Here is a 14,456-nt window from a genome sequence, read left to right as displayed (position 1 = left end):
CAAAGAAAGATGGATTGCAATTTCTGCGCGTCGATTTCATGAATTGATCTTATTGAATTGATATAGACAAATAATTATGTCAGGTCTGAAGTGAAGTTGACGGGGCGGGTGTGGGGGAGGGGGGGGTCAACGATGGTTTCTCAAAAAATATGTGGCGGAGTTAACCAGCGCAGATGATGGAGTCGGAGACGCATGCTTGTTTTGGATGAGCGAGGCAACTCATGATGGATACAAGCATTTAATTTGCTCTCCTGGCTATAAAGCCTAATGGTAGAGCGGACCGCGGCGCACGCAGAGAGATGGAGCATGCTGAGGATCACTTCAAACCGCCGTCTATTACTTACGGGGATCTGTTGAACATCTCCTCCACCACCAACGACACCAATGCGAACCTCACGCCGAAAGCGGAGCAGAATAAAGACTCCGACAGCGTTGCTTTCCAAGCGGGCTTGGCCGTGACGTTGGCGCTCATAACTTTGGCCACTCAGCTCTCCAACGCGTTCGTCATCGCCACCACATACAAGTCCAGGAAGCTGCACACCCCCGCGAACTTTCTCATCGCGTCGCTCGCCGTGACGGACCTGCTCGTGTCCATCCTGGTGATGCCCATAAGCGCACTGTACACCGTGATCCACACGTGGCCCCTGGGACAGGTCATCTGCGACGTCTGGCTGTCCTCGGACATAACGTGCTGCACCGCGTCCATCCTGCACCTGTGCGTGATCGCGCTGGACCGCTACTGGGCCATCACGGACGCGGTGGAGTACACAAAGAAACGCACGCCGGGGCGCGCGGCCGGCATGATCGCCACGGCGTGGGTGATCGCCATCTCCATCTCGCTGCCGCCGTTCTTCTGGCGCCAGGTGAAGGCCGAGGAGGTGACGAGCTGCAACGTGAACACTGACCACATCTTCTACACCATCTACTCCACGTTCGGCGCCTTCTACATCCCCACGCTGCTGCTCATCGCCCTCTACGGCAGGATATACGTGGAGGCGCGAAAGCGCATCTTGAAACAGTCCCCCAGCAAAGCGGGGGGCAAGAGACTAACGCAGGCCCACCTGATCACGGACTCACCCGGTTCGGCGGCGTCCACCACGTGTCTGAATTATGGCAGCACCATCACCAACGAAACCTCCTCCACCGTGTCCGGTGACGCGGCGTCCGGCGTGAGCCAGGTGAACGTCACGGTGTCCGACGCGCTGCTGGAGAAGAAGCGGCTCTCCGCCGCGCGGGAGAGGAAGGCCACCAAGACGCTGGGGATCATCCTCGGGGCTTACATCGTCTGCTGGCTGCCGTACTTCATCTACGTGTACGTATGCGCGTTCTGCGAGTCGTGCTTCTTTCCCGAGCTGTTCGACGTGTTCACGTGGCTGGGCTATCTCAACTCTCTCATCAACCCCATCATATACACCATGTCCAACGATGACTTCAAGAAGGCGTTCAACAAGCTGATACGCTTTAAATGTTGCAGGTCGTGAGAATAAGTATAGACTATATAGGCCTATAATTACACAGTGGTGGAAAAAAGTAGGCTACTCACAAAAGTATTGGTATAAAAATATTAAAAATACTTAAGTAGGCTACTTAAAGTAGCCTACCAAAAGTAGAAAGTAGGCTATACTCACTATGCAGAATATCCTGTGTGTATAGTGGAGTAGCAGTAAAGGTAAAGTACAAATACCTCAAAATTGTACTTAAGTACAGTACTTAAGTAAATGTGGTGGAACAGTGTTCCACCACTGCTGTCAATAGGCCTAGAGGCCTACTATTACTTTTTTGATTGATTGATTGATTGATTGATTGAAAATGTTATTCACAGTTTGTAGAATGGGTACAGTTTTTCTTACGCCTTGGATGGCAATTGGATGATTTGAGGCATTTTGTTCCAAAAAAGTGTTGGTGGCGCTATAACAGGCCAATGTGAAAAGGGTGGGATATATTCCTCAGCCTAGTAGGAAAGTCCGTGAAAGATTTCACGTAAATTGCACGCTGCGTTCATGATTTGAGGCTTTTTGTTCAAAACGGGCCAATCCTGCCAACTTTGAAAGCCAATGTTAGCCAATTAAGATGGAATATAAAATATCGGACAGATCCGGCTTGAACACATGACTATAGAGATAGTGTGTAACGATTTGCGGGATTTTTGGACAGAATCTGGAGGAGTAATATCAAAATAATTGTTTTTTAAAAGTCGGCCTCTTGGTGGTGCTATAACAGGCCGTTCCATAAAATGTTGGGTAGAGGTTCATCGTTGGCATCCAGGGAGTGTGTGTGCAGAATTTGGCATCGACCGGGTTAACGGTGCTGGAGATTAGCTGGTACAGACGGATGGACGGACAGACATACACACGGACGGAGTGCAAAACCTACTCCCTCCCCATGCCTTCGGCCAGGTGGAGACAATGATATAGAGTATACAGGTCAATACAAAAACCACTACGAGGATAAAACCAGAAAAAAGCACTAGATAAGACTTGTTTACATCAGGGACATCCTCCATGTTTAATTCATCAGGACATTTAAAGACGTACAAATATATACTTCACAATCATCAAATATACTACAGTACATCCAACGTTTATTTCTTTGTGCATTTCCACACGTCCTTTATTCTCTCAGCAGTGTTTGGATCGGGGAGATAAATAAATGCTCATTTCCCTGATATCTTAGTGAAAAGCTATATGTTATTAGTTGCCCTGGCCCCAGCTGCTAGGTCAAGCATGTGACAACCTAAATGAATCATAATCCGAAAGAGACAGATGACTACTGCCATAGCAAGGAAAATGCTAATGTGTGACATAGCCTACATGTAGACTTTGCAATGGAGTGTTGAACTGCATTGGTCCTGTAGGCCTACAGTATAGCCTAACTGTGAATGCATATGAATGTAATCTATAGGCTACGTATGGGAGGTCCATGGAAGACAGCCATTCCATGGATTATTCTGAAGCCCACTGTTGTATCCGAGGATGATATACGAGTCTCAACGAGGAAGCACTGTGACCGATTTTTGCAATCGATAAACTATGAATCTTTCACTCTATATTTCCTTTCTTTGTTCTTGTTATTGGAGAAAATAGCAACCTGCAGGAGAGGTCCATCTCTGTTTGCATTCATTCCATCAGTCATCAGCATTCAGAACTGTGGATAATGTATAGAAAGCATCATTTTGACCCTCAACATCAGTTGGTGAGTAAGCACAAACAGTTTATAGGACTAAGCTACCATGCACAAGTGAATGAAATTAACATTAAGACAGACCCCCCCCCCCCCCCCCCCCGCCTGTCCCCCATCACCCACCCACCCCTAACAATAAGGGGAGCAATGGTGCCTACAACAGTTGTTTCCTTCACAGGTGCCTGGCTTGTGTGGAGATCAGTATAGTATTTATTTGTTTATTTGTTTGTAGATTTCTTTGGGAGGAGGGGCACACTTGTTAGTGTTATGTATAGTGTTATATTTTGTGACATAATACATTATTCTTTAAAGTACGTTAAAGAGTTATCAAGCCAAGCCTAAATGTGTGAATAGCTGTACGTATGTAATGTCTTCATTGTATTCATTCCACCATATTTTGCTAATTTGAGATGTGCTCAATCAAAACGTGGCAGCCGTATATGGATTATGGATATCATACAATGTAAAATAGTGCTAATGTGTAACCACCCCTGAAAGAAGAAACCCATACTGCAAAACTCTGGACCTCCTCACCAACCCTCTTATGAATAAGAACTTTGTGAACTGCTAAAGATTTGCTTTGATGTTTCAGTATGCATCTAAATGTATAAGCTATGTTCTGATGGGGAAAGGGGCTAAAACAGGGTTCCTAAAGTCATGGAAAATCTGGAAAATTCATGGAATAAAAAAAAAAATACTTACATTTTCCAGGTCTTGAAAAGTCAGGGAAATCTGTGAAAAATATCTGTGTCAACATTTGGTCCACAGGCAGACACATCTGCTGGCAGATCCCATTACCTCTCAAGACATAATAATGTCTTTTTGGGGAAAGGGCCTTTCTGTGTGGAGTTTGCATGTTCCCACCGTGTCTCCTAACTCCTAAGGTAGGTTTAATATAGTTGTACTCCCAATTATAGTGGTCTGTTAAATCTTACCTAAACTGGTAAGCAACGATTTGTGAATTAACCAGTGGTGGAAAAAGTACTCCAATGTTTTACATAAATAAAAGTATAAATACTGCAATATAAAAAATACTCTATTACAAGTAGGCTAATATCCAGAATTAAAAATGTACTTAAAGACCAAAAGTATAATCATCAATCATACAGAATGTCCCATTTCAAGTTTTAAAATGTATTTACATCTTTTGAAAATAGCCGATCTAGCTCACAATGAGTAACAACGCGTCACATTGTGAGCTTGTAGATCGTCAATTTTCAAATTTGCTAAAATGTATATAGGGTTGAAGTGGTTATTGTATGAAAGTAACTATAGTAACTAAAGTTTTCAAATAAATGTAGTAGAGTAAAAGTACAATATTTGGATCCAAGATGTAAGTGGAGTAGAAGTATAGGTATTGGAAATTGGAAATACTCAAGTAAAGCACAAGTACCTCAACATTGTACTTAAGTACAGTAGCCTACTTGAGTAAATGTACTTATAGTTACTTTCCACCACTGGAATTGACAATGGCACTTACAAATTGACACAAGTATTGATATGGAAGAATTAGCAGAACAAAAGTGGGAACCCTGTAAAATTGTGCAGTTCAAGTGAACTTATGAACATTTGCCAAACATTATTTACTGTTTACACATCATACTTTTGTGTTTGCATTGTAATAAGGCCTATTAGTCCAGTTTTCATGGGAAGAGGTGACCACAGAAAACTACAACATGACGTCACGCCGCGGTGGTCACCGCACACACAACACATCTCTATGTTTTTTACTACCATTTACTACCATTTTAGTGACCTTTTCACCAAAAACTGGACTATGAATAGGCCTTTACTCAGTTCACTGTAAGCTGAATGCTTCAATAACATGCCACACTAAGGCTGTAGGCAAGCAGAATTGCAGAATCACAAAAAATAAAATGGCATTTAACTGGAACAGTGATTGATTCCCAACCTGTGGACCAGGGCCTACATGATGTTGCAAGTGGTCCTCCAAATAATTGGCAAAACATTACATTATTAATTAAGTCATGGTATTATTATATTTCTTCTCTTTAAAACCTTGAACAATGAGTATTCATTGTGATACTGATGAATAGGAATAACTTAATATGTCAGTTCCATTGATCCAAGCCGGAATACAATCGATTGTCTGATCATTAAGATAAACATGTGCTGAAAATGCATGGCAGCAGCCCTGTTAAGTGGTCAGATGGGTGCGCTGTGAACACTTTGGAAGATTTACAAGTGGGCCCTGTTCTCTGGTGTATAGGATAACATGGCTGCCAAAGATATGTTTGTGGAAATGAGGGATCATGGAGTACACAATGAAAGAAATATACATGTTCATCACAACTGCTTCTGAACTGTTCAAATTCTTCCCTTCTAATGGTTAGCCCATTACAAAACTTGCATACAGATTCAATGCTCATTTCTGAGCACAAAATATAAAATATTCTATCTATGGCAGCCATCTTTCGGTGTTCAAGTGCAAGTCAAAATAACTTACTTACAGTAAGCCCTGTTCAAAATGTTTCTATATTGTTGATTTACAACCTCAGAACATGTTACATTGCAATGCATCGATTAGTGACATTGTAGATCTGCAATTCTTTTAAAATTCGTCAAAGGAATTTTGAAAATGTTTGCCCAAAAATAGGGACTACAAGGTTAATATGGACATGTGACGTATACCCATTGTAACTAATCCATTTGTGTGGGGAAGCCGCCTGTGTGTGTATACAGTACTGAGTGCTCAGTGTGTTTGACACTCATCAGGACACTTTATCAATCCACAATTATGGAAGTCAACATTTCATCCAAAACAGTGGCAGCTGTGCCACAAAGGGTCCAGTGTTTGCCTGTTGAAACTGTGCAAATGACTGAAATGAGAGTTTGTAAAGAATGAAGACCTGTATACACTTGGCCCTGCATGGTGCACAACTGAACACAAAATGATCCAAACTAGCTTCTGCTGTACAATGCTTCGATCTGCGCACATATAGCAATGCACTGTATCTGCTGCTCTCTAGGCTGAAGTTGACCCAAAATTTCACATAAAAATATACTGCTGTGAAGAATGTGAACAATGCAGGAAAAAAGCACCTAACAACAATAAACAAATAAACGGCTGATGGAATTATGAGGCAATGAATCTGGACTTCTCATTTTGCGTCAGTGTGGTTCTATATTTCAAACGTCATTCACACAAGTGAGATGCTTATACAGTATGTCCACACATATTTCATATGAAGGCATGGGTGACATTTCTGTCATCTTCATGCAGTATGCGATATTCACTGCTTGTTTCATCTATGGGTCTTTGAGAGGATGAAGCATCTCACCAATGAGATACAGCTTGCCTGCATGCAGTACATCAGTGGAATTCAACACACTATATGGAATAACATTCTGACAGCAGTCCAAAGAGACAAATGTGAGGGGTTGTTAATATATGCAGAAGGGGGTTCCAACCGTGCCTCTAGCCTATATGGCAGGCCAGTCTGGTGCATCTCAGAAGCAGGACAGGTGATATATAAATGCACCATTTACCTCACAACTGAATATTATAGACGTTAGCAAAGGAACCCTTATTTATCTGTCATCATGGCATCACTTTTTGATACAACTCCCTTGATACCAGAATGGAGAGTCTCTATGCGGACAGTGTTTTCTTTCATCTCACGTCAAACATGAATGTCATTCCCGCAGAGGGATGTGTCACTCTAAACAATACTCCTGTTGGATGACAGGGATGACGAGATGACTGTCCGTCTCGTCTGGCTGGCTGTCTGGCTGCCAGGTGATTTCTCCAAGGGAACATTTAATGGACATTTACATTTTAGGGATTTAGGTTGCATTAGCAGCAGGTGTGACTATAAAACAATGTTTAGATGACTGATTACCAATCATTTTGATGATCATATTATTTGAGGGCTTATGAAAATAAGAATCAGAATATTTCTTATTTTTCTAGTAAGGTTGGTGCTTTACAGTGAATAACATTAAAGATAGAAGGCAGAAGCTTATACAGTATACAAGGTTGATATAGCAATGAGTAGATAAATAATACAAATCGTATTTGTTTAATTGTGTATACATACACAATTACGCATTGCACTTGTATGAATATAAATCAATATAACTTGTGTTCCCAGAGGTAGCAACATCTTAAGTGTCCCAGGTGCTTTGTGGCTGAGCAGAGATCGTCCCAGCATATCTTGGGATTGTGTTCATATTCCTTAATGTTCTATTATAATGTTTGCCCATGGGAATGCATTGGCGGAATTATATGTCTGTTATTGATCTATATACTGTAGTACTAGAGCAGGGGTTGGCAACCTTTTTGACATTAAGTGCCATGTTTTTATTTTCTTGATAGTCAGTGTCCATCTGATTTTGATTGTCCATACACACGCGATATTTATTTATTTGTCTTCTTGTTTAAAAATATCTTCCTTCACATCAGGATGTATGATTGATTATTAGACTCAATAACCCACTATCTCCCAGAGTCTCTCCCTGGTCAGAGTTCAATGAATGTGAATTTGAATGAATGTGGAATTATATGCATGATGTAATTTGCATATAGTTGCATACTCATGTGATCATGAGACTGGACTTAATTTCCGACTAAACTTATTTTTGAATATTTAATTTAAAAATAAAAATCCTCTCTCTCTCTCATAATGCCAATGTGCCAGTGACCACCCTTTGCTGTGCCAATGTGGGCACCAGTGCCTAAGGACCCCTGTACTAGAGTACTGGAGTACTGGCATTGGGAATGATATGATTATGGCCGAGTCAGAGTGATGTCAGAGGTCCGTCCTCCCATTAGCCAATTATAATAATATAGGATGTGTATTTGGAGATAAAAACGTGATGGGGTACTTGGAGAGAACGCACTCCCATGCAAGGTTCGGCTTTTATTTCATCGTCACTGTTGGGTGGAAACCTTGTATGTCTAACTTTTCAGGACATGGAAAAAAAAGAAGAACCTGCTGAGGAGATTGTGCCTTTGCTGTTGCAGCCCGTACGCTCTGGAATAATAGCCTGCCCTTTACCCATCAGAAGTGCCCAGTCTATTGAGGCGTTAAAGATGGAGTGCCGTGATTTTAGTATTTCTTCCAGTTTACATAACACTTTCAAGTACATTCTGATGCCAATACTTTTGTAGTCTACTGTACTTGTAACAGAGTATTTCTAGATTGCAGTATTGATACTTTCACTTAAAGGGGAATACCACAAATGTTAAACATTGATGTCATTAATATAGGCCTACCTTAGAGTTGTTAAAAACAAATGTGAAATAAAAGGCTAAACAAAAGTTCCCCTCTTTTGTTTAGCCTAGAACTGGAGAACTTGAGGTCATGTGATCAGTGACGAAGATGCAGTCTGCAGAGTGATGTCACTGATCACATGACCCCAAGTTCTAGACCTCCAGTTCTAGGCTAAGCAGGGGGGGGGGGGGGACTTTTTTAAAGGTATATTCAGTGATTTCACTCAAAAAACCTTAGGTTTCGTTTTTGGCTGGGACCTAAGCCTTTCATCCAATCAGGATAGAGAGCCAAAAACGAAACCTAAGGTTTTTTGACCCCCAGGGGTTAACTGGGGACAGGGAGGAACTCCTTATATGGTCAGCACACTATACAGTAGAGAGGATTATCACAACAAAACAAAAAAATAAGTGATATTTGAATTAAGTGAAATCACTGAATATACCTTTAAATAAAATTGCAGTTATTAATGACATACTGTGTAGTTCAATGTAGAAAATTAATGGTATTCCCCTTTAAGTAAAAAGATCACACACGTGTGAAGTGAGGAGCGCTCTTATCCTCATATGTCATCATGCCATCATCTCATTCTGGCCAATCACGATTTGCGTCTTCACTTTTGTCATCAATGTTTGTGTTTACACAATTTTGTGTTGCACAAACCCTCAAAAGTAGTCATAAGAAACGGTAGCAAAACAAAACCCTCAAAGCTGGACACTGCCCTCAGAAAATAGGAGTAGCCTACTTTTTCCACCACATGGTAGTAAGTGGCTGAGGAGAGAATTGTTGACAGCATGCCTTGGGGTGCAACACTGTGTTATTGTTTGCATAATAGGAATGTGCTGGGGGGTAGGTGTGTTTATTGTGTGTGATTATGTGTTTATTGGTTGATGTTGTGTGTCCCCCTTAGGCTATAGATTCAGTAGTAGCAGTGGTGGAAAAGTACTCACTTTTTTTACTTAAGTAAAAGTAACCATAGACATAAAAAGGTAGACGCCTCCTTCGGCTCTGGGGCGTTCTTCTCGAGAGTAGGCAAGCTTTCCCGAGATTCCTTGCGAAGCATAGCCAATAAAGCTCCTTTGGATTCATTGAATTGTCCCGGAAAAGACGCGCTGTGATTGGTCATTTGAGTGGCAGTGACGCAGCGTGCCTTCCACACTTCCGCATGACTTCCTCCTTATGCTGGAGACACATTGCTCCAATGAACTGGCCTGCAGCGGCCAATGAGGCATCTATTTTTTGAGGGCCCCTCCTATGTCCAGCTTTGAGGGTCTGTGTAAACAAAACATTGGAGGATACCGTTGCAATAGTGGAGGTGGGAGTGTTTCAGCTGCAGAGAATGACAGAGAGGGATGTCAATACAAATACTGCTATGAGGATGAAACCAGAAAATACTTGTTTACATTAGGATCCTCCCTTTTCAATTCATCAGAACATACACTTAATATATACAAAAAAAGAGAACTATAATAAAAAAACATTGCATGGATGCACCTGGGACGTATCCTCAGTGATGTATCCCAAGGTCATCGGGGCTACAGTACGTATGTAAAAATAGAGAAAATGAGAAATGAGAAATTAGAAATTGTGCGAGAAATTAGAAATTGTGCGAGAAATGAGAAATGAGAAATTGTGCGAGAAATGTGAAATGAGAAATTGTGCGAGAAATGAGAAATGAGAAATTGTGCGAGAAATGAGAAATTGTGCGAGAAATGAGAAATTGTGCGAGAAATGAGAAATTGTGCGAGAAATGAGAAATGAGAAATTGTGCGAGAAATGAGAAATTGTGCGAGAAATGAGAAATTGTGCGAGAAATGAGAAATTGTGCGAGAAATGAGAAATGAGAAATTGTGCGAGAAATGAGAAATGAGAAATTGTGCGAGAAATGAGAAATTGTGCGAGAAATGAGAAATTGTGCGAGAAATGAGAAATTGTGCGAGAAATGTGAAATGTGAAATGAGAAATTGTGCGAGAAATGAGGGGGGGAGATGCGGGACAGTTTCGAATTGCAACCGCCCGTAAGTGCTCTTGAGAGAAATGTATTTAACCCCTTGAGGTGGAAGAATTCCAGGAAGAGTTTTCCTGGTTTACAATAATCGTGACATGTCACATCCCTAGTTGTTACTTAGAAACCTTGTAGGGACCATGGTATAGGGAGCCTGGACCCTAGATGAGGTTAGATAAAAAACTAAATAGAAACTAAGCTATGACGACTAAAACTAAATATACTGACAATTTTGTCAGATAAAAACTAGATAAACAAATAAAAACTAGATAAAAATGTGAGGGAGGGACTAGCGGAGAAGAGATCCAATAGAATTAAGACACTCTGGTTTGAACCATGCTTTGAAAATAGCAGATCTACAATAGCAGATCTACAACGCGCCGCAACGCGTTGTGAGCATGTATAGATCAGCTATTTTCATTGTGCAACCAAGTGTATCAAGGCCTGCCAAACTACATTTTGGTTGACAAAATCAACTTTAGATTCAGTCGACTAAAATCTTAGCATATTTAGTCGAATAAAACTTTCAAATGACTATATGACTAAAACCAAATGAAAATGTATTCAAAAGACTATGACTGAAACTAAATAAAAATGTGCTGTCAAAATCAACACTGGTTGGGACAACGTGCCACCTGCAGCAGCAGGGGAGAGAGAGAGTGAGAGAGAGAGAGAGAGAGAGAGAGAGAGAGAGAGAGAGAGAGAGAGAGAGGACAGTGACAGTGTCTCCCGAGCTCACGGTCAGACCTACTTTCTGCCCACACCCACACTGAACTCTGTTCCCAAAGTGACATCAATCTGACCTGAATAATATACATCCATGCCTGTGCTGCTAAAAAGCCATATGTCAGCTTTTCTTGCATACTGCAAGTGAACAGTTGTCACACCGTGTATCTGCCCCATTATGGGGTGTGTGTGTGTGTGTGTGTGTGTGTGTGTGTGTGTGTGTGTGTGTGTGTGTGTGTGTGTGTGTGTGTGTGTGTGTGTGTGTAAATCGATGCCCTGTACTTCATCATCGTATCACACAAAACAGTAACAAGCTCACATAACGAACAAAGGATCGGTTTTTGGACATGCGGTTTCCACCCTTATTCTTTATTCCTATACATACTGAATATTGCATGGCTTTTGTTTTCAACCCGGGCGAAAAAGGAAGTGAGAGGACACGCTAAATGCACACCGTCATAAATATTTGACCATCATAATCTGCATTCTAGCGTGTATACTACACAGAGGAGGACATGCTTTCTGCACTCTACTGTATGTATACTACACAGAGGACACTTTCTCCCCCGTGCTTGTATAAGAAAGGTGTTCTTGAACTGGGCTGGGCCTGAATAAGTAACCGGAAATATACTGAAATCAATAATTAGAACCAATAACAGACTTAAACGCTCATGCAGGTTAATCAAATAATCAAGAAGCAGAGAGGTTTTTTGCGTGCTAATTGTATTTATTTATTTTTACAATTCCTCTGCCAACCTGGGGAGGAAGCGGACTGACCTCATGCTTCCTTCTATGCATGAGGAGTCCAAGCTGCTTCTTTTCACCTGACAGGGGAGAGTTTCCCCGGGCCGGACGTAGCACGTGGAAAGAACACGTTATTCCGACCAGTTCCTTTCACCTCCATCAGGCGCCCAGGCTGGCCAGGGGGAGGTAGTTTAGACACCAGGATTACTGCATGTTTTTGTGAGGGTATCTATTACCTACCCTATAGGGACATGGGGAGAACATCGAAAAATCGAATTAAAAAAAATCAAATACATTTTGTATCGTTGACTGAATCGATTGGTCTGATCAACCACTGAAAATCGATCATTTCAAACTTTTGCCTCTACGATTTATGTATGATTATTAAAAAAGGGACAATAGCAGATCTACAAGCTCACAATGCAACGTGTTATATCAGCTATTGTTTTGCTCTATTTTTGTACGCCACCATTGTGCAAGAACACAATATTGCTTTAAGTGGTTCAAATAAGCCTGCCAGAAAGAATCACCGCCTTATGAAAAATGAACGCACAACTTCCCGCTAGTACGTATACTGTACTAGCGCAGAACCGAACACTTTAAATATGATGTTAGTGTTCACCGAGTGTGACAGATGCAAAGTGGTGGTCGTGTGAAGATGAGGTACCCGTTATGATATAATATAATATAACCCATTTAAGACCTGAGACGACCAGATTCTACTAAATTCTTCTAAATCCTGACAGTTTTCTGAAGAAAAGAAAACACATCAGTGCTCAAACCTTTTCATATCAAGGATCCTCAGAATTATCTGTATTTTGTTCCAGGGAAATATGTTGTTCCAGAACCCCCCCAGAAGCAAAGATTTGAGTTAAAAACATTTTCTGTGAAAGAATAGTCAAGGATTTGAACACATTTTCCCGATTTTGCAAAAATAGCACATCTACAAGGTTGTAGCACCACACTCGGTGCCGCGCTATGAGCTTGTAGATCTGCTATCTTTCAATTTTTCAATAGGTAAAGTTTAAAATTGTTAAACGCTAAAGTTACACAGATGCGTTCCAGGTCTCAAGGTAGGGGATAAATAACAGCTTTAATCATTTCAGTTGGTCATGACTTTCAACAGCAACCGCATCACACAGCAGTGATTAAACATATTAAGTCAGAAAAGTTAGCAAGTCAGACAGCCCTCGGCCATGAATAAAAATGTGCCTGGCCTCTATGTGACATCCTTAATGATTTGATTTATGCATGATGCGTTAAAAAAAGCCTCCAAACCGCATTAAATCAAATCAAATCGACTGGGGTATAGACCGATTCCGTAGCTGGTCTCATTGTCGCAGCCTACGTATTTCCTGTAGGCGGACTCGACGTAGCTGCAGGGATAAAACCCTCACCAGGCGCACCTCTTCCACTACAGTGAACGGCAGAGTGACTGATGTTAGTTTGCCTCAAACTTTACTCCTTTACCTGCTTTTTTACTAACACTAACATTACAAAGATGCCCAGAACATCGAGATGAACCTGTGTAGTTTATGGCTGCTCCAACAGTAGTGGCAACATAAAAAATAAAATAAAACGGAATGTCTAATATCCACCGCGGTGGCTGAGACCAGAGCCATTGAGTAATGGTTGAGACGAAGCAGTGAAAGATACATAACGCCAGTGTACTTTATACTTCATACTTTAAATGCTTAGTATGAGGTATAAAATACAGCAGCCTTGTGTTCATAAAACAGAAAGATTTGGTATTGGGTAAGACTGGCGATTCAAAGGCTTCAAATACAAGAAAATGGTTGTTGAACCAATGCATTTAGCAGATGAAAATGATGTGTTCAATAGTGTTGACTTGAATTGTGACCCGCAGGCAGCAGCCTATAAAACGAAAACAACTGGCCTCGCCTGCTGGCTGTTACATACAAGCTTAGTGTGGGTCTGCATGGGTGGGACACAGTGATTAATCCGCTTAATCAGGCCGACCTGTAATCTGACCCACATTTCATTGATCTCATGTCTTATTCAGTATCTAGTGTGGAGGAAAAAGTATAGCCTGCTACTCACATTTATTACTTAAGTATAAATTGCCAATACAATGTCGGACTAGTTCGTTCGGAATTCAAAATGTACTTGAGTAAAAGTACAACAGTATTGACATCGAAATGTACTTAAGTACCAAAAGTATGTCAAGTTTTCAAATACAAATCTTTTGAAAATAGCACATCTACAAGCTCACAATAGTTTAAATGTATACAGTACTGAAGTGGGTAATGCACGTTTTACAGTAAATCAAAATCTATAAAGTAATTTGTAACTAAAGTTGTGGAGTAAAAGTACAATATTTGCCTCTGAAATGTGCAGTAGAAGTAAAAGTATTGGAAATTGGAAATACTCAAATAAAGTACAAATGTAGTGCTTAAATAAATGTACTTAGTTACACTACTTATATCCTTCCTGAGACTGTAAATAGACTCTACTACTGCAGCGATGGAAGAAATACTTGCATGTATCAATACTAGTAGAAATACTCTGTTACAAGTAAAAGTCCACATATTCAAAATGTACAAAGG

At 41.0% G+C, this 14,456-nt stretch overlaps 1 protein-coding gene across 1 annotated transcript; it reads left to right on the top strand.

Annotated features, from left to right (window-relative positions):
• Nucleotides 1-299: 299 nt before the first annotated feature.
• LOC310876462 (5-hydroxytryptamine receptor 1B-like) lies at nt 300-1,481 on the top strand (the record flags this gene model as incomplete). The annotated part of the gene is made up of 1 exon (XM_083790003.1): nt 300-1,481. The coding sequence occupies one exon, from the start codon at nt 300-302 to the stop codon at nt 1,479-1,481; it is 1,182 nt and encodes a 393-aa protein (XP_083646129.1).
• Between the last annotated feature and the right edge of the window lie 12,975 nt (nt 1,482-14,456).

This window comes from Protomyctophum parallelum, assembly GCF_964188405.1.
Source record: "Protomyctophum parallelum genome assembly, chromosome: 19".
NCBI classification, from domain to species: domain Eukaryota; kingdom Metazoa; phylum Chordata; class Actinopteri; order Myctophiformes; family Myctophidae; genus Protomyctophum; species Protomyctophum parallelum.
This window is presented reverse-complemented; position numbering and strand designations above follow the sequence as displayed.